Source organism: Moschus berezovskii, chromosome 5, assembly GCF_049115385.1.
Source record: "Moschus berezovskii isolate FMDL1 chromosome 5, NW_MosBer_1.0, whole genome shotgun sequence".
In the NCBI taxonomy this organism is placed as follows: domain Eukaryota; kingdom Metazoa; phylum Chordata; class Mammalia; order Artiodactyla; family Moschidae; genus Moschus; species Moschus berezovskii.
Genome location: NC_142464.1, coordinates 30,641,281 through 30,663,523, shown reverse-complemented (window position 1 = coordinate 30,663,523; position 22,243 = coordinate 30,641,281). Strand labels below are relative to the sequence as shown.

At 42.1% G+C, this 22,243-nt stretch overlaps 1 protein-coding gene and 1 pseudogene across 2 annotated transcripts in view; one reads left to right on the top strand and one right to left on the bottom strand.

The window, feature by feature from the left end:
• The window catches only part of PPP3CA (protein phosphatase 3 catalytic subunit alpha), a 335,331-nt gene extending 316,109 nt beyond the window's left edge, over positions 1–19,222 (bottom strand). For both annotated transcript variants that reach the window (XM_055435143.2, XM_055435142.2), the window contains exon 1: positions 18,770–19,222. In XM_055435143.2, coding sequence (XP_055291118.1) covers positions 18,770–18,827 — 58 coding nt within the window. In that variant the 5' untranslated portion in view covers positions 18,828–19,222. The remainder of the gene's footprint in view (positions 1–18,769) is intronic.
• On the top strand, positions 19,213–20,339 carry LOC148777816 (uncharacterized; annotated as a pseudogene).
• Positions 20,340–22,243: the final 1,904 nt, after the last annotated feature.

Here is a 22,243-nt window from a genome sequence, read left to right as displayed (position 1 = left end):
CAACTTCTACATATATTTGAAATTTTTCAAAATGATTTTTAAGTGTTCTACTTTTGAATCTCATCTTCACCATTAGCTCTGTGATCATGAACAAATTATTTAACTTCTCTGGTCCCAGACTACTCTTCAGCAGAACAGCTTTCCACATTAACCACCTGATAAGCTTTACCATGGGGATTAAAGGAAACCGCATAGAGACAAATGTAATTTTAATCCAAATGTGCCAAATTTAAAGAGAACCAAAAAGAATGGCAAAGTTTTTCTAAAACAGAAATAGGTGGGTCCATGACAACTGAAGATGGTGTGCCATCACTTAATCATTCCATCCTTTATATTATCTCTTTCTTAACATTATGGACCAAATTCCACCATAAAGAGCAACAAGTAACATATAGTGAATTCTCTAGAATCCCATATCCTGAAATTAATGCATAAAAAGGTTTCTTACAGATGACATAAATCAACATCCTTATGACATAGATCATAAAGATGACCTATAGACAAATATCACGTCTAACTGCTCACTACTGCTCTGACTAGAAGCACTGTGGCTTTTTCTCCCACTCACCACCTTCACTTATGAAAATATCTGGACAGCAGCTGGGGACAGCAGTTCAGGAGGAAAGTAGTACCTTGAGCATGTGCCAAATAATCAAAAGCAAAATAGCACTCCTTGGTCTGTCTCTTCACAGGACAGAAGTTCAAATAAGAACAGATGGTGGTACCTTTACTATCTCTAACATAACTGCAACATAATTACAGAAACATTTTAAAATATCCATTACTGGAGACAATTCCATCATTTCAGAAATAAATCAAATCATTCACAAAACCTCATAGTTAGAAAACTTATAAAGAAGTGTGTGTAACTTCACAATACACAGTTTAGCATAAGAATGAAAGGGAAAATTTATTTAAAATAATGAAGATATAGTAAGCAATTTATGCACATTTTCAAAAGAATATGTAGAAATAATACTATACCTAGTCTCATTCATGTCCATTCCAACTGAATTCTAATCAAATGTTGTCACTAAATGTGACTCCAAGGATCATGCCACTCTTCCATAAGAAAAAATTCTAAAGCCTGGAATATAAGGCCTCCAAATATGCTGGCCTGCAAATATGCTGGCCTGCAAATATGCTGGCCTCCTCCCTCAGTTCAAGAAAGAACAAAACAGGAAAGTGAGTTCAGAAGCTGTACTTTCTAGGGCAATTCTCAAAAGAAGCACTCTATATTAATCTTCTACTTTACAATTCCACTCTTAAGACACAAGTTAAAGCCACATTTTTTTAAAAAAGTAACCAAGCACATATTTTCCATATTTTTCACATTGTTCACATATGGAATGAATGGAACGCTTACTCACTGGTTATTTTACTTAGATATTCCTATCTAGATAGAGACTTACCTGATATTTTTCTTATACTAATAACATTCAAATTATCCATATGTGCAATAATAAACATAAGGCATAATCATATCTTAGTATCATTTCCTTAAAAGGTAAAACTTATTCCAGGCATAGTCTGGCTCAAGGATTAAAATAAACACACAAAGCAGGAAAACTGTAATGTATATTGTTTTTCAGGACATGAAATAAATAAATAAATATACACACACACATATATGTGAATATATACATGTATATTATACACATATACACACACATATGAAACAAGAACTGTCAGTGAAACATCCCTGTTGTACTCCTCTCTAAGAATTAAGGTTATTTAAGTTTTTTCTTCTATGTGTTAACACCTTAAAACAACCAACCCAAAAAAAGTCGTATTTGAAGTCCAAGGTTCATAAAAATGTCACAGGGAGAAAAAAAGAGAGGAAAGAAAATATGAAACCAAGTTGATTCCAGCAGGGAAGAAACTTTCCCACATACAAAGGCATTAGCCATGAAGCAGGGGAAACTGAGAGGCCCCAGTATGAAATTAGAGCTCCCTGAATTTACACTTAGGCCATCAGGTAGCCTGCTTCATCTTTGGTTCCAGCTGAGCCTATCACCTGAACTATTTCACCTGCAGGACTCATCACAGCTGAATCTGGTCCAATCAGATTCAGCTAGATCAGAAATGTGTTCAGCAATCATATGAACAAAGAAATAAATTTCTCTAATCACTTGTCTCAGAGATGCACTAAAATTCTGAATCTGAATCATCACCCTTTTAAGTAATTACATCAGTTTAAAAGTGTAACTAGGCTAGTCCCGAGCATTTGTCATAGTACAGAATGGCAATGAGCAGTAAATGAAAAATTCTGATCTCAAAACAATTCACATTTGCATCTAAAATGCTACGATGAAACCACATGACTCCCTCCTCAAAATGTTTCATGTGACGTTTCCTTGAAGTGGCTTTCACTTTAGCTACGTGTGGCTTCCTTTATTTGCTTTAGTGACAAAAATATGAAAATGAATATAAAGAAGCAAAGACTCTACAACAAGGGCCATCAAGTAGATACAATAACTAGCACCAAACTTTTTTTTCATAGTTTTAATCTAGAGAAAAAAACTTAAGGTCTAATAAAAATACCTTCTTTATATAATTCACAGTTAGCACTTCTTTTGTTTTAGATTAGTTTGTCTTACAACACCACGATAAGGTCAGTACTAGCCAAGTAAAGCCTGGTTAATAGTCCCCACTGTTTGTAAGTATCAGCTATGTATTTCTAAAAAGGAAGCAGATATATTTGCCCCATAAGACAGCTACATTTTTCTCCCACAGGAAAGGCCGATGATGTTCCACTAAAGTGATTTTCAGCAGTAAACAATATTTTATATAAAAACAAAGCCTCGCTTTTCATCAATTCATTGATACCACCTAATGGATTTGGCCTTGAGTGCACGTCAACTTAGTGTCCTGGTGTTAAAAGCCCAGGATCTGAGTCCAAAACCCTGCTCCAACCACTGTGACTCATTACATGACCCTGGAAGAGAACTGAAGCTCCCCTGGCCTCAGAGTGATTACAAGGCTAGAGCTAGCTAATGTACATGTGGGGCATATACAATATTATTCCTAACATTTTCAGGATAGAAAGCTCAAAAGTATATAAATTCACTTTATTATTTATCTACTTTGAGCAAGATTCTACAGGGAAACAAAGCAGCTAACAGGTTAACAAGGTGTTCTCTTCCAATATAATCACGTGAAATAAGATATATGTCATTAATAAACACACCAACTCTCCAATCATTATCCCAGGGAAATTCACTCCTCCTTCAAATGACAAAGAATTAAAATAAGTCTCAGAGTAGGCAAAGGCATCGGAAAAAAAAATTTTTTTATCATTCTAAAGTACAGTTATAGAAAAATACATCAATTAGGTAACAAAAAGGTCAAGGACAATTACACAAGAATCTCCCTCTTGTTTTTTCTTTTTAATAGAAGCCACAACTTCCTTATTAACACAGGTGGGATTTTTTCCCACGTTATATATGCAGAACCTAAAATAAATTTGTGAACTCAATCATCCAAACTGACTGGCTCCAAAAATTCATTTGGTTGCCAGGCTTATTAGATAGAGGCCCAGGCAAACTTACTAAGAACATAACTTGGGACAAATAACTAAAAAGAAGAGGTAAAATAATCCATGTGTTTAAATGAAAGATCAAAAAGGATAGAACCAGAGAACAAGATGAATAAGATTAAACCAAATTATGGTGTGTTATTTAAAATTTTGTGCTTCAGTTCAGTTCAGTTCAGTTCAGTCGCTCAGTCGTGTCCGACTCTCCACGACCCCATGAACCACAGCATGCCAGGCCTCCCTGTCCATCACCAACTCCCGGAGTTCACTCAAACTCCTGTCCACAGAGTCAGTGATGCCATCCAGCTTAGAATTGTATAAAATAATCACAAAATCTAGAGTAAAGGAGACCTGGCTTATATGTTTATAAAAAAATGCCTGAGAAGAGGGATAAGGAAGTCAGGGACTCCATAAGTCAAGGCTACCAGAAAAAGTAACCCAAGTTGTTCTACATTAATTAAAAGTATGAGATTAGGGGAGAAAAAAAAGAAGTCACTAACATCGTTACATTTTATGGATGATCAGATATAGCTTTTCCAGTCAATTTGTTTGCTGGAGGGGAAAAAAAAAAAAAAAAGATTAATTATGTTCCAGGCATCATGCTAAGCCTAGGGAGATGAAGTGAATAAATTCTTGCCCGTGAAGATTTCACAATTAAAGAGAAAGTTGTGTTGCGAGTATTTGTGACACCCTTTCAGCCCAAAGCACAAGAGGCAGCATAGACAGCTATGCCGGAGGGGATCTGAAAAGTAGTTTACACAAAAGAAGGACACAATAATGAGCAACAGGGTTCGGTGCCGAAGTAGAATAAATAGAAAGCCATGGAAGGTATTACTGGGAGTTTTAAGTCATTCAGTTTAGTTCCATCAACTTTATACAGACCAAACACTAACACACACGCAGAATGCATATATGAATACAAAATATTCTCCCTGTTCCCAAGAACTTACACTGTAATAAACTGAAGAGACTTAAAATAAGTTCAATGCAATATGGCATATGCTTTATTACAAATATTTTCAATATTCAGGCAATAAGGGTCAAATTCCATAATATAAAGAGTTCTTACAATTCAGTCAAGAAAAGGTCACCAATCAAATACGCAGAGCAGAATCAGATATTCATTTTTAATTGATCACTCCAGTGATAATATCAGAGAGAGGACAAGTTTGAAAGCAAAGAGACTAATGTTGGGAGGATACAGCAGCACTGGGTAGAGTATTTAAAAGATCTGAACTGAATAACAGATTTAATTAACTGGAGAGATGGTGGTCACACCACCCAGGGTGAAAAACACAGGAGAACAAATAACCCACTTTATTTTCATCCTTACCCATCCACAGCAAATGCTACATATAAGGTTTGAGAGAAAGATCCAGAAAAAAGACTGGGTTGCAAATAGAGATGTGTTACTCATCAGCCTAGAAGCCAGAGTAAATCCTGTGTGTGTAAGGGGGTAAGACTGCCTGGAAGAATTTCTAAAGGGATAAAAGAAGATCAACACTTAGTATTCAATAAAGACGAGCTGATGAAGAAGTCAGAGGAGGAAATCCACGACAATGAGGACCATGTCTGAGGAAGAAAGAGGTGACCCAGTGTGTCAAATATCACAGAGACCAGCACCTGGACAGTCACCAGGGACCTCTGTCCAGCGCTCCAGATAAATGCCAGAGGCCCCCAATCTACAATGGGCTTGACCGTGGTTAGGAGATGAGGAAGTCTTTGCTCTAATACCGGCTACTTCCAGAAGAACACCACTGCGCTTTCCAGGGAGCTGTCCAACAATAAAATAACAGCACCGAACATCTCCTGAGGGCTCTTTCTAAGCAGGCAGTGGGGAAGGCATTTCACACACAGTTCCTCTCACAGTCACTAGCACCTTCAAAATCAGTATTACTATTTCCACTTTTTTAGTAAGAAAAAATGGGTTCAGGATGATTGCAAAAATTCCCCATGAACACACAGCCGGCACATGCAGAAACGAGAATTGAAATGAAGGTTCTGTCAAACCATACACCTCTTTCCACACTTTGATGATGCCTCCCCATCATTGGAAATAGTGGGGAGGGGATGTGTTAACCATTTAACAGGAAGGTCCTTTTTTTTTTTTTGGAAGATGGTTGAAGTAGTTGACTTTTAAAGACACGTCCACCTTCAATAGCCCATGATTCTCAAACATACTTTGCTCATAGGTGTAATAGCTATAATAGCTACAGAATTCCAGATCTAAATGCTTATCACTTCTTTAGCAGCACTTTTTATGCTATCTTTATTTTAAAATAAACCCACATATTAACAATGTTCCCATTAGACTACACAGAGAAAATTAATATTAATTTCATTTATTTTTGCCAAAAACTGAAAGTACGGTTTATGAAGACAATTAATCACTCCCTTTTCTGCACTCCACAGCATGCCACATCTTTGGCTATTAAAGTAATTATAACTTAGATTGTGAGTTGCTTTCACACCCGCTGCTCGACAGTAACCTTCAAAGATTGTCTACTTTAAGCCCTGAGAACACACCACATAGCCAGGGGCACTAAAACTCTGATGTTCGCGTGGACAGAATAGAAGGATGGAGGAGGAGATGAATTGTCTGGTAAGTGAAGGAAATAATATTTTTTAACAGCCAGTTTACACTCAATAATGCATTATTTAATCTATTTACCAACTGGGAGATTTAAAATGAGTCATACTTGAAGGAAGCAATATGGAAAATTGAGTGATGCAAGTGGCATGAGATATGGATTTAAAAAGAGAAATGAATGTTCACTCTCAAAAAGGCTCCTGAAATACAGAATTTTTCCTAGATTCAGTATCACCCAAAAGCAAAAAAAAGTCAATTCACTAAATTATTTTTTAAAGATCAGTTACTTTTGAAACCTCTATCAAAGAAGGCCAATCTTATCCTAAATAAATAATTAATCATGGAATTTCAGGTGTGGCCACGGGAGATGTTCGAAGAGAGACAGCTTCATAGGGCACTTTGAAATCACTCCAAAAGTGTCTACCTCTATGTTTCAAGACCTATTCAGTCTACAGATCTGTCTAGCAAAGGTCTGTTCTCTAACCTCAATTCTCAGACTTTTTTCTTGCCAAGAGTCATATGACATGACATTCACTTGCACAAAACACAAGCATGAGTGAATCCAGGTTCTAATAAGCCATGCTTGAAAATGTTCATGGAAACAAAGGCAAACATTGCCACAGCTTACAAGGATGTCTGATCTCCACTGTGATTAAAGGCATATCGGCAGGATCAAGAGGACTGCAAGCTATGCAAATACCCACCGTGACAGCTGCAGCTCCATCCCTTCTTCTCCCGCAAGAGGAAACACATCAGAATGCAAGTGAAAGTAACATTTTTAGGTTGAACTTGAATCCACCCTGGTTTATATAGAGATGTTTCAAAGTATGTCATTTGCAAACTTCTGTAGGTTATCAGTAGCTGTTAATACCTCACAGCTGAGTGTAACACAGACCTGTGTTGTGACACCACAGTTGGAAGCCACGGGCCTTTTTTAGGCCTCAGTGAAACTTAAACTAGTTATCAAATTACAATCAGACTCCCTGGGTTAGCCAAATTCAATGGCCTTAGGAGCTGTTTATCAACAACTTTGAAAGACTGAGTGCCAGAAGTCAGAGCAGGCAAAAGACGCAGGTTCCGGCTCTGGTCAAGTGGGGTGCTGAGCGGCCTTCACGGTGTGATATGAAAAGTAAACAAGGAACTTGGCCTGTCCTCAATTACCCCACCAAACCACCATGGTGTCAGGCTATCATGCTGACTTTAGTACCCGCCTGTATCCCAAATAAAAGCAAGCAAAATACAAGCAATGCCTCCAGAAAATCACTGTTAAAATGTATCTGCTAGCCAGGTTTTCTGGAAAGGTCCTACTTTGGAGCAGACTTAGCATTTGATAGCTTAACGCTGGGGCTACAGCGGGACTGAGAAAAGACACGAGTGAAGGAAATTTCAGTAGGAAAGGGCAGGAGACATAAGAGCACTCAGACCATGGTGGTCCCCACCCAGACAAGGGCCATCGTGGGATGGATGCTAGACTGGGGCCCCTCAGTGAAGGTCTTGAGCTCCAAGAAGTTTAAAGGTTCGCACGGGGGCACAGAGGGCAAGAGGAGTGAAGCAACCCAGGCCATGGTGCTGGAGGTTCCACAGGAGGAAGTAAGCCAAGATGAATCTTTGCTCACTTCTCCAGTTTCAGGAGACCCTGACAACTTGATGTGGTTTTATAAGAAGGTTACTAGGATGGGGAAAAGTCCAGAAACCATGCCACATGGGAAAAAGCTAGAAGACTTAAGAACATGAAAGCTGTTTTTAATATCAAATAAACTCTTTTGTAAAAGACAGAAAAGGTTCATTTTATCAAACTCTGTAGGGCAAAGCCAGGAATGACGAACATGGACTCAAGGGCATCAGACCGACGTCAAACATTCTGGTGAGCAGAAACAGCCAAGTTAGAGCAGGAACTCTTAAGAAGTTGGGAGCTCTTTTTCACTAGATGTGTTCACAAGGCAGTGGGAAACAATCCCTCAGGGAGTCCTGAGCCAGATTTCTGGGGCACCTTCCAATTCTAAGAGTCTGATTTGTTCACTTTTGTTACGTTCAGACTTGAGCAAGTATGAGAGATAAAAGGTCTCCTGTCAGAGGACACAATCAGAGGACTGGCTCCAGGCCAAAAGGAAGTTAGATTTTTCAAGGTTTCCTCTAACTCCAAATATCCATAATTTTAGACTTAGATCTCATTTACACTCAAATAAATGAGGATCATGTAGTCTCTTCATTCAGAAGATGCCCACAATCCATGCCAGTGTTAAATGTCCTTAACTGGTTAAAAAAACAGAAATCACCTGAATCCCCAGTGCTTCTGGACAGCATTTTCTCGAATCCACTTGAAAGTGGTGATGGGTAACATCTGAGTGTGATGTTAGACGTAGAAACTGTAGAAAGAGGCTTTTCAATATGTGAAATCTATAGTTAAATCACCACTCAACCTTTTCCTTTTAAGACTGAAGAATCCCAGTTCCTGTCCTAATTTAAAATCCTTTAATCACTGGGAGGGGATCTCTTAATTTTTTTTTTCCCCAACATACTCCAAATTTTCCACATCTGTTTCTAGAAGTGTCTTTGCAGTGAGACAGCACCATGTAGAACATGTGGACCAGAGGTGAAGACAAGAGTGATTCCCTCCTGGCTATTAAATGCAAATGGGCAAAGGTTGACGATGATGAGATTGTTATATAGGAAACCTTAGTTTCTCTAGTCTGCAACTCCTTGACGGAAAAGTATTTCTATCAGACATGAAGTCCTGGCTCACAAACCAAAGCCTGGAAAGCCCTGGCTGGCCTGCCTTAATGTGGAGCCATACGACCAAGTCTGGGACAGTGCAGATCCATCCGTGGTCCCCCACAAGAGCCCTCGGAAAGCAGGCGCCTACTCACACTGCCACCATGTTGACATGGATCCCAAAGCCACACTTTTCTCAAAGGCTTCCCCATGCAGAGGTGCCATCTGGAGAGCTGACTCACGAGGAGCCTGTGTTCCGGGCCTGAAAGAGTCTCATTATTACACAGACATCTCGTATCTGGGCCTGCAGTACATTTTACATCTCTATTCTGACTCCAAAATGTATTAACTTTTATTCATCTGGATTTGCATGTTTCTTGAAGTAAGCAATACAACTGTGAACACTGGGCCTCCCCAGTGCCTGTCACCCCTCAACCTGGCATCATCACCAATCTTCCCCACGAAAAAACTATCGCCTGCCTTTGAGTAAATCAACCTATACACCCTTTGACTGACACTGACTCACTGAAAGCCAAGCACTCCCTGGGTAAGCCACCCCTGCCTGCAACTTCTGCAAGCTGGCTACTGCACAGAAATCATAGGACCCCCATTACGAAACAGAGCGTTTCAAAAGTCATGTGAAAAACCCCTTCTACAGGACTGGCACTTACAAATCAAGAAACTCATGTTTATTTATGAGCCACCCATGATTTAAGATCCATAAAAAAAAATTTCAAAATAGAAAAGAAGCCTATAATTCAAAATTTTAAATCCCTCTTATCCTTGATCTATCATTTCATTCATTTAACAACCTAGGGTAGAGTAACGATACAAAAATAAATGGAACCAAGCCCCAGTCTTCTGGGTTCTCCACTTACTTGGGAGGAGAGGCAGAGAGACAAACTAACCATCACAGAACATGCTCTAGTCAAGGTGTCTAGACTGAGTCCCTTCACTACTCCAGCTGAAGGTATCGGGAGATGTGGGTCCCACAGGAGGTAACATCTGAACTAAAGCTGTAATCATGAGAATTAAATAATGAAAACTCTCATCATGCCAATAGTCAGACCCACACAGAGAAGGTATGCATGTACTTTATTAGCATTAAGTATACATAGCAGACCAACAATGCCAGGTTTAATAATAAAAAGAAATGTAATTCCTTTGTTAAAAAAAAAAATGTAACACAAACGTGAAGCCCTGATTCAGGTTCTATTATTTTAAGAGACTATACTGTGCTTTTAATTTAATTTGATAAAATAGTATAGCTCACAAGATGTTTAAATACAAATGTCAAAGGATGGCGTAAAGTCCACTTAGGAGAATATAAGAAGTCAGAAGAATTAGTCACCTTTTGCCATCTCATAGGCCATGTATCTTCCCACTAGACAGCAGCAAGTGACACTGCAGGGGCCATAGCAGGGCAGGAAATTATATGGAAGAGGACTGCATTAATGGATTACAAAAGCTTTAGAGAAAATGATAAATTGAGATGCAAACAAAGGAAGAGGATTTTGCTTTGTTTTGGTTTGAATTTTTTATGTCTTGCTTTTGTTTTGTTTCTGTTGTCATGAAATTTGCCAGGTCATTTTTCTCTTCATGACCATGCCTAGACAATAATTAAAACATATAAATCACCCAATAAATCAAGCACTGAATGATTAACATATCTTTTCTCACTTGTCAGAAATCGGTCAAGGAGAAATACAGCAGAAACTGAAAGAAAGCTTTCAAGTTAATATGCTAAGTTGAAAAGGACTTAGCCTTTTAAACTCAGCTGGCATAAAGCCAGTCCAAATGACCAAACAACAAAACTGCCCTCAATCTAATTGTGTCACCTTAGTAATGCTTTCTTCTCCTAGTCCATTCCCTGATGTGGTTGGAGAAGGAAGCATTCCAATCAACCAGGCAGAACCATTTACAGAGAATCAGAATTTATATAATAAACTCAATATAAACATATAATGTGTCTCCATTTATGGCTTCTGGAGGCACCTGATAATTTTGCGTTGCCCAAATCATTCAACAAGAATTTACTCACTGCATAAAGAGCAAGGCATTGAGCTTGGCACTATTGGTTCAATGACCATATTTTTCAAACTAAAACCTTGAATATATATTTTAACAAATCATTTTATGTAACTTCCAAGTAAATGCAACAACTTGGGAGACATAGTTTAGACCCTGACATACTATAACTTCCAAAACATCCTAATACTACATGCAGACAACTGAACATTTAAATCAGAAGCAGTTGCTCCTCCCAAAAAGAAAAATGGGAGCTATACTGTCACATCTTTAACCCTTAGAATCCTGGAACTACAGGAATTGTTTTTTAATTTAATTGCATATGAATAAACATTCTCTGTGAACATCAACCATCATTCTTCTGGTTTCACAACTGTAGCAAGTATCTGAAATTGACAAACACAGAAAGGTAGTATGTCATAATCTCCAGGCAGCTGTTAACATAAACTTCGATTTCTACTCATTTTTCTCTTTTGCAGAGACATGCAGAATTTCCAGCTGCAAAAGATAAATGTTCATAGAAAGTCAGATAGACCATCCTTTAAAATAGAGTTGACTATATTTTGCTGTCAGGCAAAAGAATAGACTAGGGAAATAAACAGAAAAACACAAGGTTCTAGTCTTCTCTATAATGGTCTCGAAAGGAATCCATCCAATTCAATAAACAGCATTTTAATGACTGATAACTGCTTCCTCAGGGCTTATATATATATTTTTAAATACCTGCATATGCATTTGTGAAATGGATTTGAAATTCAGCAATAGGTCTGCCTCTTGATAAATCTGTATACAGGTCAGAAAGCAACAGTTAGAACTGGACATGGAACAACAAACTGGTTCCAAATAGGAAAAGGAGTACGTCAAGGTTGTATCTTGTCACCCTGCTTATTTAACTTATATGCAGAGTACATCATGAGGAACGCTGGGCTGGATGAAGCACAAGCTGGAATCAAGATTGCCTGTTGAAATATCAATAACCTCAGATATGCAGATGACACCACTCCTTATGGCAGAAAGTGAAGAAGAACTAAAGAGCTTGTTGATGAAAGTGAAAGAGGAGAGTGAAAAGATTGGCTTAAAGCTCAACATTCAGAAAACTAAGATCATGGCATCTGGTCCCATCACTTTATGGCAAATAGATGGGGAAACAGTGACAGACTTTATTTTTGGGGGCTTCAAAATTACTGCAGATGGTGACTGCAGCCATGAAATTAAAAGACGCTTACTCCTTGGAAGGAAAGTTATGACCAACCTAGACAGCATATTAAAAAGCAGAGACATTACTTTGCCAATAAAGGTCCGTCTAGTCAAGGCTATGGTTTTTCCAGTAGTCATGTATGGATGTGAGAGTTGGACTGTGAAGAAGGCTGATCGCCGAAGAATTGATGCTTTTGAACTGTGGTGTTGGAGAAGACTCTTGAGAGTCCCGTGGACTGCATGGAGATCCAACCAGTCCATCCTAAAGGAGATCAGTCCTGGGTGTTCATTGGAAGGACTGATGTTGACGCTGAAACTCAAAAATTCTGGCCATCTGATGCGAAGAACTGACTCATTTGAAAAAACCCTGATTCTGGGAAAGATTGAAGGCGGGAGGAGAAGGGGATGACAGAGGATGAGATGGTTGGATGGCATCACTGACTCAATGGAAATGAGTTTGAGTAAACTCCAGGAGTTGGTGATGGACAGGAAGGCCTGGCATGTTGCAGTCCATGGGGTCACAAAAAGTTGGACTCAACTGAGAGACTGAACTGAACTAATAGGTCTAAATCCTCAAGTTGATAGTCCATCTGTTTTAAGCGATTATTCAGAATCCCTTACCACGGAGGAATATCAAATTTATTATTTGATTTCTTATATAAAATATAATTGATAGCTTATCAATGCATACAGCCTGTATGAATACAGGGGATGGAAATATAAAATAAAATGGGTTTAAAATGCTGAAAATGCAAAGACTATTAAAGACAGTTTACAAATTGAAACGCTGTTTCAGTATACATCATTTCCACTTGACTGCATTTTTAAAAAGTAGTAGAACACGGAAGAAGCAATGGCTCCCATTTTCACTTGAGCTCTCTCTAGAAATTAACTAAATCCTCAAACCAGAATTAACAACATGGATTGTTACCTGTAGTTCAGACAAAGAGTCTTACAATAACACTTTTCAAAATAAAAGTATAAAAAATTTCTTAACAGGAAAGAATGCTATTTCTGTTTCTGAGTACATATTTACATGAATAGGAAACAATGTTTGACAGTTTCCTTAGTTAACCTCATGCCAAGATCAAACCAGATTATAACATTTATCACCAAAATTTAAATTTCTGCTAAACATAGAGATCAAAAGCTTCTTCTAATAAAACTATTTCATACAGTCAGTAATTCAGTAAAGAAAACTTTGAAACAAAATGTGACATCCTAGGTATTGCTAAAAGAAGTGACAGTTCCAAACAGATGCTCAAGAGAGAAGAGACTCTTTGCTAAAGAGAAGAATTTGCTTACACTTACCTCCATTCTAGTCCCACCTGTGACCAACCATTCTATCTTTTCTGTCTCCATTTCTTCAACTATAAAATGTTACATGAGTTACCACTGTAGACCCAAGGCATTCATGGATTTCAGTATTAATGGTTCTGACTATTCTTGAGTGACCGTGAAAATACATTATTAACACACTGGCATTTGAAATTCTGTGTCAGCAGTGTCTGAACTGCAATTCCCAGGTGAGTGGATCAAGGGTAACCTTCCCAGCTCTCTATTCCCATTTCATGATCCTCTGTTCTCATAAGTGACTGATGAGTACAATTGCTGCCTGTTTACATACAGGACTATCCTGTGACATTATAACACATAACAGTGGAATTATAGGAAGCTGGAACTCAAAATCTCACTGAATTCCTCTTAAACATCAAGAGAATGTGACTCTAGAAAGTTGCTTGAAAAAATTAACAAAATGATTTTCTAGTTTTTATCTAAGTCCAATATCATGAATCATCGTTTTTTTACATTTCTAGAAGTGTCCAGTATTTACACAAAAGTTTCAAAATGGTAATTTAACTGAATTTGCTGAAAGGAGAGTAGGTCTAGAAAAATGCTGTTTTCCAAGGAGGTCATACTCTAAATGGATTCTTTATTTGGTTTCATAATCAGTTTCAACTTTACACATGGCTGCCACAAAAAAAAATAGGAAAGAGGCCAATTATAAAAGTTACAAATGCACACTATATCAAAGTCATATTTCATATCTCTAAAATTACAAATAAAAACACATCATAAATAAATAGATTTTATAAGACATATTTCTGAACTAATATAAACAAATGTTAGAGTAAACCTGAAACTAGATTCTAAGGTGTTTGGGTTTTTTTCACATTTTAACTGGATGTCTTAATATAGATTGTTCTTTAAAGCAGAGGCTCTTCCCACAGTTCCCAAAACACTATTATTTTTTTAAATGTTAATTCTTCTAACTGACGACACTTTAGAGTCACTGGAGTTTCCCAGAATCCTGGCTGCAACTGTTGCCTTAAGCCTTAAGTTTACAAAATGTTTTGAAAATAATGTACTTGTGTTATATTTACTTTATAGTAGAAATCCTGAAAGGATTAAAGAATAGATCAATCTAATTTGTAATTAACAGCATTAATTTGCATGTTATTCACTAAGTCCTGATAAGAATTTGTTCTCTATTTATTATCTGTGCCCAAATGATGTTGCTTATAGTATTAATTAGATCAGCAGACCCCTTTTTTCACATCTAGTGCCGATGTAAACGCCAGCCACCAAACAAGGAAATTTAGTCAAAGTTTCAATTAGTGACACTGAATTAATGTAGTTTTACTAAATTCAAACGGAAAACCAAATACATTGAAAACTCAACTGATTTTAACAAACATCAGTAAAATAAATTCACAATGAGCTCTTCCTGACACACAGCAAACAAATGGCATTATTTAAAATTCCAAGAACCAAACATGACAGTTATCACTGATGTAGCATATTTTTGTTTTCTTTAATTAAGTAATATTACAAGCCTCTCTCAGGTAGAATCACTAGTGGCATGAATCCCTGTTTACTTAATATTCTACTTAGTGACAATCATCTTGCTTACAAGATATTACATATCTTTCCAGAATTTCTCTACCTGTACTTTTTCTGCACAAATACTATATAAGCTGACAATACACAGAAAGACAGCTCTGGTTTTGGGGGGTTTTTTTGTTTGTTCGTTTTTTGCATTCCCAAGAGTCAGAAGCAGTCTGGCACAAAGCACAAGAGTCTCCAATCTAAGGGTGTTGAGAAATTCCCCAAAACGCTTCCCAGGAATTGACCCCTCAACAACTTGCACGGTATCTAGAATGTCTACCATCCAAGCAATCTGGATGAAGAGAAAAGGCCCGTTACAAAACACCTGAAGATGGGGAGAGAGGACAGGGCAAGAGATGGAAAAAGCAGCAGACTCAACACAGGCAGGTCAATTTCCTCTGCGTGCTTAACAAAGCCCCACAGACCATAGGGAATGCTGGGGCCACAGAACAAGATCTAAAGGCAGGGCCAGGCAGAGAGATGTCAAGGGAAGCTACAGTTTGGAACGAGGCCCATGGAGCACCACTGAAGGAAAAAACCACACTACGGGGTGTAACGGGGGGACAGGGAAACAGTTATTCTTCTACTTATTGCCCTTTGTCTTTCGCCTTATAATTATACAATGCTCTCTTTTTAAAATGGATCAAATTATTCTGATTTCCAACAAATGGCACTACCAAGATGTTTTCTCTGAATTTTTATATTTTGCACTGTTTTTATTCCGAAAACAGTCAAAATAAAACTGCTCCAGTTTAGCTAGATGAAGTAACTTTCTTTCTCATGTTATCTAAATGAATGCTTTCCCTCTCCAGTGCTGCCATTCCCTTCCATTTTTTAGGTTTACAAACTGACCAGCATGTGTGAACTCCTTTAAGAATGTGCTGAAAAATTACACAACTGAGTCTAAAACTCAGCCTACCTACTTTTCTAAAGTTGTATTTTGGAAACACAAATCAAGAAAGCTGTCACATCATCACATTACTACAAACAAAACCACAAGCACAGCTTTATTTGTAAATAGCAGTCTAATATACAATAAAAGCCCGATCACAGTAATGAAGATAACTATAAACAAATGCCACAGCCTGCCACGATAATAATGATCCAAGTTCTTATTCCCATGTGTGAGTAAATATTATCCATACTTCTTAAAATGAAAAAATGCTTATGGAACACAAAAATTTCCTTTGCCTACATTAAAAAAATGAGTCAATCTCAGATAACTGAGATAAAGTCTAACAAAATTTAAAGTCATGCCTTCATAGCTTCACGAATTATATCTTATCAAACTTCTGTAAGTGTGAAAAATCTTTTGGTAATCTGTTTCCCGTTCTGAAAATATGTACTTTCTACTTACTAAGTATATACATATATATTCATGTGGAAATGCTATGTCATATAAGATTGATAATCAAAACAGATTATCATCTCAATTCATTGTAAAAATCATAGGTACGACAAAATGTTAAAGCCAACTTTCAATAACGCCTCTTAAGCCAACATTAAAAAGTCTATAAGAAAGCATAAGAGGAATAGCAGTAGTATTTCCACCTTAAAAGCAGGATTCATCAATAACACTTTTTCAATAAAATTTTCACAAAATTTCACATCAAGATCCCTATCAAAACATATGTAAAATTAAGTTTTCCTATTTTGAGTCTATTATACTCATCCACATTTCAGTTCTACAAAAACATGTAAACTAAGTTTTTTGAATTATGGGTGGTCATGTGTATGTATAATGAAAAGCCATTTATGATAAAATGTATACAATATATTACTGTAAAAAAGAAAGACAGAATAACCATGGAATGGTTGAATGCACCCTTTCACATAAACCATTAAAGTCACTGAGTCAGAATGTACGAACAATTATTTTCACAATCTTCACTTGATGACAATTTTACAATTACATTAAGAAGCCACATTTTGTGACTTAAAACAGAGAACTGATCTTCTGTGTGCACATATGAGTGTTTCCTAATTGCTGACACATTTACTGCTGTCATATGAATTGTAAGCTTTATATCAAGTGTTTTGAAAAAAGGTAATCTCAACATACAGACTGGAGTTACACCTAAACTTCACACTTTAGGGAGATAGTTGTTATTCTCCACTATTTCAGCAAAAGGTCTTAATTTTTTTTAAATGTCAACACAGGCCCTTAACACAAAACATAGTTCTTCTGAATGAATTTGAATTGACTGTTTACATGAGAATCCATGCCTGCAGAAAGAAGAGCTGTGCATCTGTAGACCTATTTCAAGTCATTTTGGCAGAGATACTACCTACTTATTTTGATGGGTCTATGAATACTGCACTGAAGCAGGAATGATTCTAACAGAACCAAAACAAGACAAGAGACACACGCACACATCACTTTGAAAACAAAAACAAAAAAACTGAGCATACCTGAGTGCAGCCATGAACATGCATGGTTACTTCATCTAAGTGTTCATATCGCACATGACTTCACTGCCTTGCACTCTAGTTGCATGCTCAAGCCACATTAGATACTATCTCTGTTCCACACACAACACACAGCCATACACACACTGTCTCTACACCAGCCCGAGCTGTTTCTAATTTCAGAGGCCCGCTCAGCGCGTAGCCCATGCACATCCCTGCTCTGCTCAGTCCTGACCCCAGGAGTGCAGGGACGCTTACATTAAGAAGGGATACTACTTTAACCTGGCATATCTGCTCTGTTGCTTCATCCTTCCAGAATGCACAGCATGGTTCCTTCCCCACTCCACGAGTACAACGGAGACGACGGATTCCCGGGTGCGAGACAGGAGACCACTACTTGTCCCCTTCCACACCCCTGGCATCCCGACTTCTCTCCTCCAAAAACCCCAGAGCCACCGCCGCCTGGAGTCTGTGATCCCGGGGCGGGGGAGAAGAGCCAATGATAGGAATCAAATAGCCCGTTCAGGAGCGGGTGCCAGGGGCACGGAAGGAGCGAGCCGGGGGAAGTTACCAGCACCGGGGAGGTGTGCTTCGGCGGGGCACCGCTCGAGAGCAATGACAGGTCGGCGGGGGAAGGCTGGGGGCGGCGAGGGAGGCCGGGTAACGGCTTTCCCCGTCTTTCTCAGGGTCTGCCGGGGAATCCCGGGGCTGCGGCGGCGGCGGGGCTCGCGGGCCGTCCCCCGCCTCCCACGCCCCCCGCGCCCCCGGCGCGCGCCCTCCGCCGCCCGCTCAGCGCGCCGCTCCCGCCCGGCGCGGAAGGAAGCGCCGGGCTCCCCCACGCTCTCCCGCTCTCGCGCGAGTCCTGTGCAGGCCCTTTTCGGGGGGAGGGGAAGGGGAAGGGGGCGCAGAGGGAATTGCTGCAATAGAGCGCCGAGAGAACCCTGCCCGGGCGAGGCAGTCGGTGGAAAGCCACGGCCACATAAAAATGCCATATTAATTTTTTAAAAGCCATAAATCACCCCTCCCTCTGCAAACGAAAACCATAAACCCGATCCCATGCAAGCCCGCGAGCAGCCACCCACTTCCTATTTCTGTCACAGCAGCTACACCCTGCCAGCAACCACCCCCACCCCAGGCGCCCCCTCCCGCCACCGCCACCCCCGCCACCGCCTCCCCTCGGCTCAGCCATTTGTCAACTGACGCCCCCGTAAATAAAAATGCCCCAAGTGGGGCTGGGTGGGACGCGTGGGGGAAGGGCGCGCCAGAGAGGGGGGATCTGAGGGTTGCACAATATCCTAGAAGGTCCGTGGCTGGAGCGAGGAGAGAACCCCAGGCGGGGGGAGGGGAGGCGAGCCTCCCGGGTGCCTGCGGCACACGGTGCACCCAGGCGATCGCAGCGCGCCGCTTACCTTTCACCACCCTGTCGGTCGTCGACAACTTGGGATCAATTGCCTTGGGCTCGGACATCTCCAGCCGCCGGGGGACAGCGACGCGCTGCTCGTCCGTCCTACTGCACACCCCGACCGGACCGGCGGGCCAGACACTCAACGCCGCCGCCGCCGCCGCGCTGCAAACCGCTTGGCTGGAGGTTCTGGGCTCTGAGCTGGCTTTAAAGTTACTGCCTTCTCCGCGCGTCCCTCCTCCTCCTCCTCCTCCGCCGCCGCCGCCTTCACTCCTCCTCCGCCGCCGCCAGCCCTGCCGACTCTGCTCCGGGCTGCGCGTGTGTGGTGGTTATTTATTTATTTTCTAAGCACGCCTCTCGGTTCTTCTTTTATTCTTGGGGGAAGGGGGATGGGGTGGGGAAGCGCACACACGAGCACCCACCCTGGCACGGAGATCCGGCACCGCGGAATGGAGCCCCAAGCGCGCACACTGCTGGGATTAGGACCGATCACATGGGGAGGGCCGGGGGCGAGGAAGGAGAGGCAGGGCCGCCGATGTCAGTGCCACTAGCCGCGCCTCGGCGTCCCCGGCGGCGGAGAGGCGGCCGCCGCTGCTGCTGCTGCTGCTGCTGCCGCCGCTGCTTCCCCACACCGAGCGCCGCTGCTGATCAGCGGCCGCCGGAGACGTCCCGCCGCCTCGCTCGCCCGCGCCTGCCTCTGCCTCCCCGCGCCGCTCCTTCACTCACACAGGCACAGCCACGGAGCTCGGCAGACTCAGTCCCCGGCGCAACCTACCCTCCGCCGCCACCGCCGCCTCGGCCGCCGCCGCCGCCACCGCTCCCGCCTCCGCCTCCTCCCCTTCCTCCTCCTGGCCCCCGCCTCCAGCGCCGGAGCAGCCTCCTCCTCCCCGCGGGGCCCGCCCCCTGCTGCCCCCGACGTTGAAGTTGCGGGCGCTCATTGGATAGCGTGAGCGTCACTCACTGCCACCCTCTGGCCCCGCCTCCCGCTCCTCCTCGTCGTCCCCGCCCCTCGCTCTGTTTTCTCGGTGCTGCCAGTTCCGCGGGCCTGCTGCCTCCACTGCCCAGGCCCCCGCTTAGGTGTCACTGTTGCTGGCAGCCCGGGATTAGGGAAGGAGAATGGGCAGGGGGTCGCGGCTGGGAGGAGAGAGACTCTGCCATGCCACCCTCCCCCCAGCCCCATTTGGCCTCCTTCCCTGGACCCCGCGCACACACCCCGCGCCGCTGTGGCAACAGTGCCTTGCCGGCTTGGGTTAAGCCGCAGTGTGAGTAGCCAAGCGCGGAGGGTGTCTCCGGGTGTGTGCGTGCGTGGCCCGCGAGAGGGCAAGAAGGGAGGAGGCGAAGAGAGCAGGGGAGCGGGTGGGGGTGAGAGGCGGCCGAGGAAGGGCGGAGGAAGGAAGAGCGCGGGGAGCGCCGGGGCCGCCTCGCAGCTGCTGTCGCTGCCGCAGCTGTCCGGAGAGAATCGCCGCAGCGGCGACGAACCAGCCACTTACCTTGGGGAGACGGGGCTGCGCTGTGATGGGTGGACTGCCTGTCTTGCTGCTGGGGCTTTTGTGGGGCGCTGGGGAGGGGTGTCGTGATTATGAATGTTTCCCACCCCTGCATCCACACCTTTTGGTGGAGGGGCCGCTTCGAGCGTCTCCGGCCGGGGACGTGGCGGAGCGTGCGGGGTGCGGGAGCGGGCTGCCCACTGAGGATAGGGTCGGGGCACGACCCCGGGCAACTCTTGAGTTACCTAGGTTAGCCCCAGGCGGGGGAAGGGAGGGGAGAGAAACAGCGGAGAGGGTCGCCTTTTTTACTGTTGACACTGCACACCCAGTGGCTGGTCGGGACTGGTGACACGACATCCGCCTGCCCAGCTCCAGCCCATCATCCGATACCCACTTGGTGCTCCTAATAACCTGCAGGGCACTGCGGCCCAAGGCGGGTCCCCATTCTGGTGTCCTCGCGTTGGAAGGAGTGTGAAGGAGAGAATGGGAAGCTAAAGAGTGACTGTGACCCAAATGTTCCCTTCTGGACTGCTAATGAGGAGTAGGTTTCCCTCAGCAAGAAGGTCACCTCGCCACAGCCCATCTCCCCAACCAACCTCAGCCCCAAGGACCGAGGACCTGCAGAGGTCGGGGACAGAGATTAAAGTTCAAACTCGAAAAGAAGTTTTAGAAAATTGGCTGATGATACGAGTGTGGCTTCAGCAGTATGGTCTGCAAGAAATAGAAGCTCACAGTTGGAGGTTAGGTGAGCCTCCTGGAGGCCTTTTTTAGCCAAAGGCTATGTCCCTGGCTCAGGGACACTGCCACTAGGTCCAAATTCTTCTGCCCAATTCACAACTCTAAGATTGTTATGTGGTAATTAGGCAAACAGTACATTCAATCAATATGAATACTGCTCTTTTTATATGCCAGACACTTTGATACGTAATTTATGTGGGGTGGGGGGAAGATTGAAAAGGACCCTTGCGGGTAATGAAGCCTAGTCTGGTAGAACTGCCATGAAAATATGAGTTCTGAGAGAACAGGGTATTGCCTCAAGAAGGAGTTGTTGAAAACAGCCTCTTGAGGCAGTGCTAGTTGCTAAGGCAGATTTGGGAAGTTGGCCCCTAGCCAGATGGCACAGAGCAAGGCAAGGATGCCAAGACCTGTGGGTGAAGAAGAGGGCCTGCTTGAGAAAAGATCAGGAAACCATGTCCAGGGATGCTCACTTCTAACTCTGCAATGTTCTTTCCCGCATACTGCAAGCAGAGATACAGTTCCCACCGATATTTGGACGCACTTTTCAGATACTGGGGAAAAAAAAAAAACTTAGTACCAAGCTCAGAGGCTTTAAATATCAGCAGTATAGAATAGTTTTATGATGCAGATAGGAAATAAAGGCACACCCTTCAATCCGCTACAAGTCTAGGACACCTCCTAGCTGAAATATGTGTGGGAAAAAATGGTATGAATCATAATCACTTTACAACACATCTTATTATCATCAGGTGCCTTTAATGCATGTGTCTGCTTCCATACTGTTGCAACACAGACACATCTTCCTAATGAAAATTGGACCCTACACCAAGGAAAACTAGACAGCAGCTTATTAACTAGAGACCAATTATGTCCACAGAGTGGGCCTACTGACAGAGCCAAATCAAAGGTATTTTTTTAGATGTCTTACTATCTCCTACTGTCATGTTTCTTTTTATCCTGTTAGACTGCCCAGTCTGTCTTTGATTATATTACCATTTGCATCAGCTCACCTTAGACATGGAATTTACATTTTCAAGAAGTTAATGCCTGGATGCTGAATTCAACAATATCCTCTATGAAGAAAAAGAGAAAAAATAAAAAAAACTTGGCAAAAAAACCTTACCGTCTTCCTGCATTTCTCCTTCTTTAGTATCTCTGAAAAGTGTCTAGCTAGGTCAGGACTCCATTTCCCACCTGCACCTGCTTGCATCTGAGTGGGTCCATGTGACTAGTTCTGGTCCATAAGCTGTGGGCTG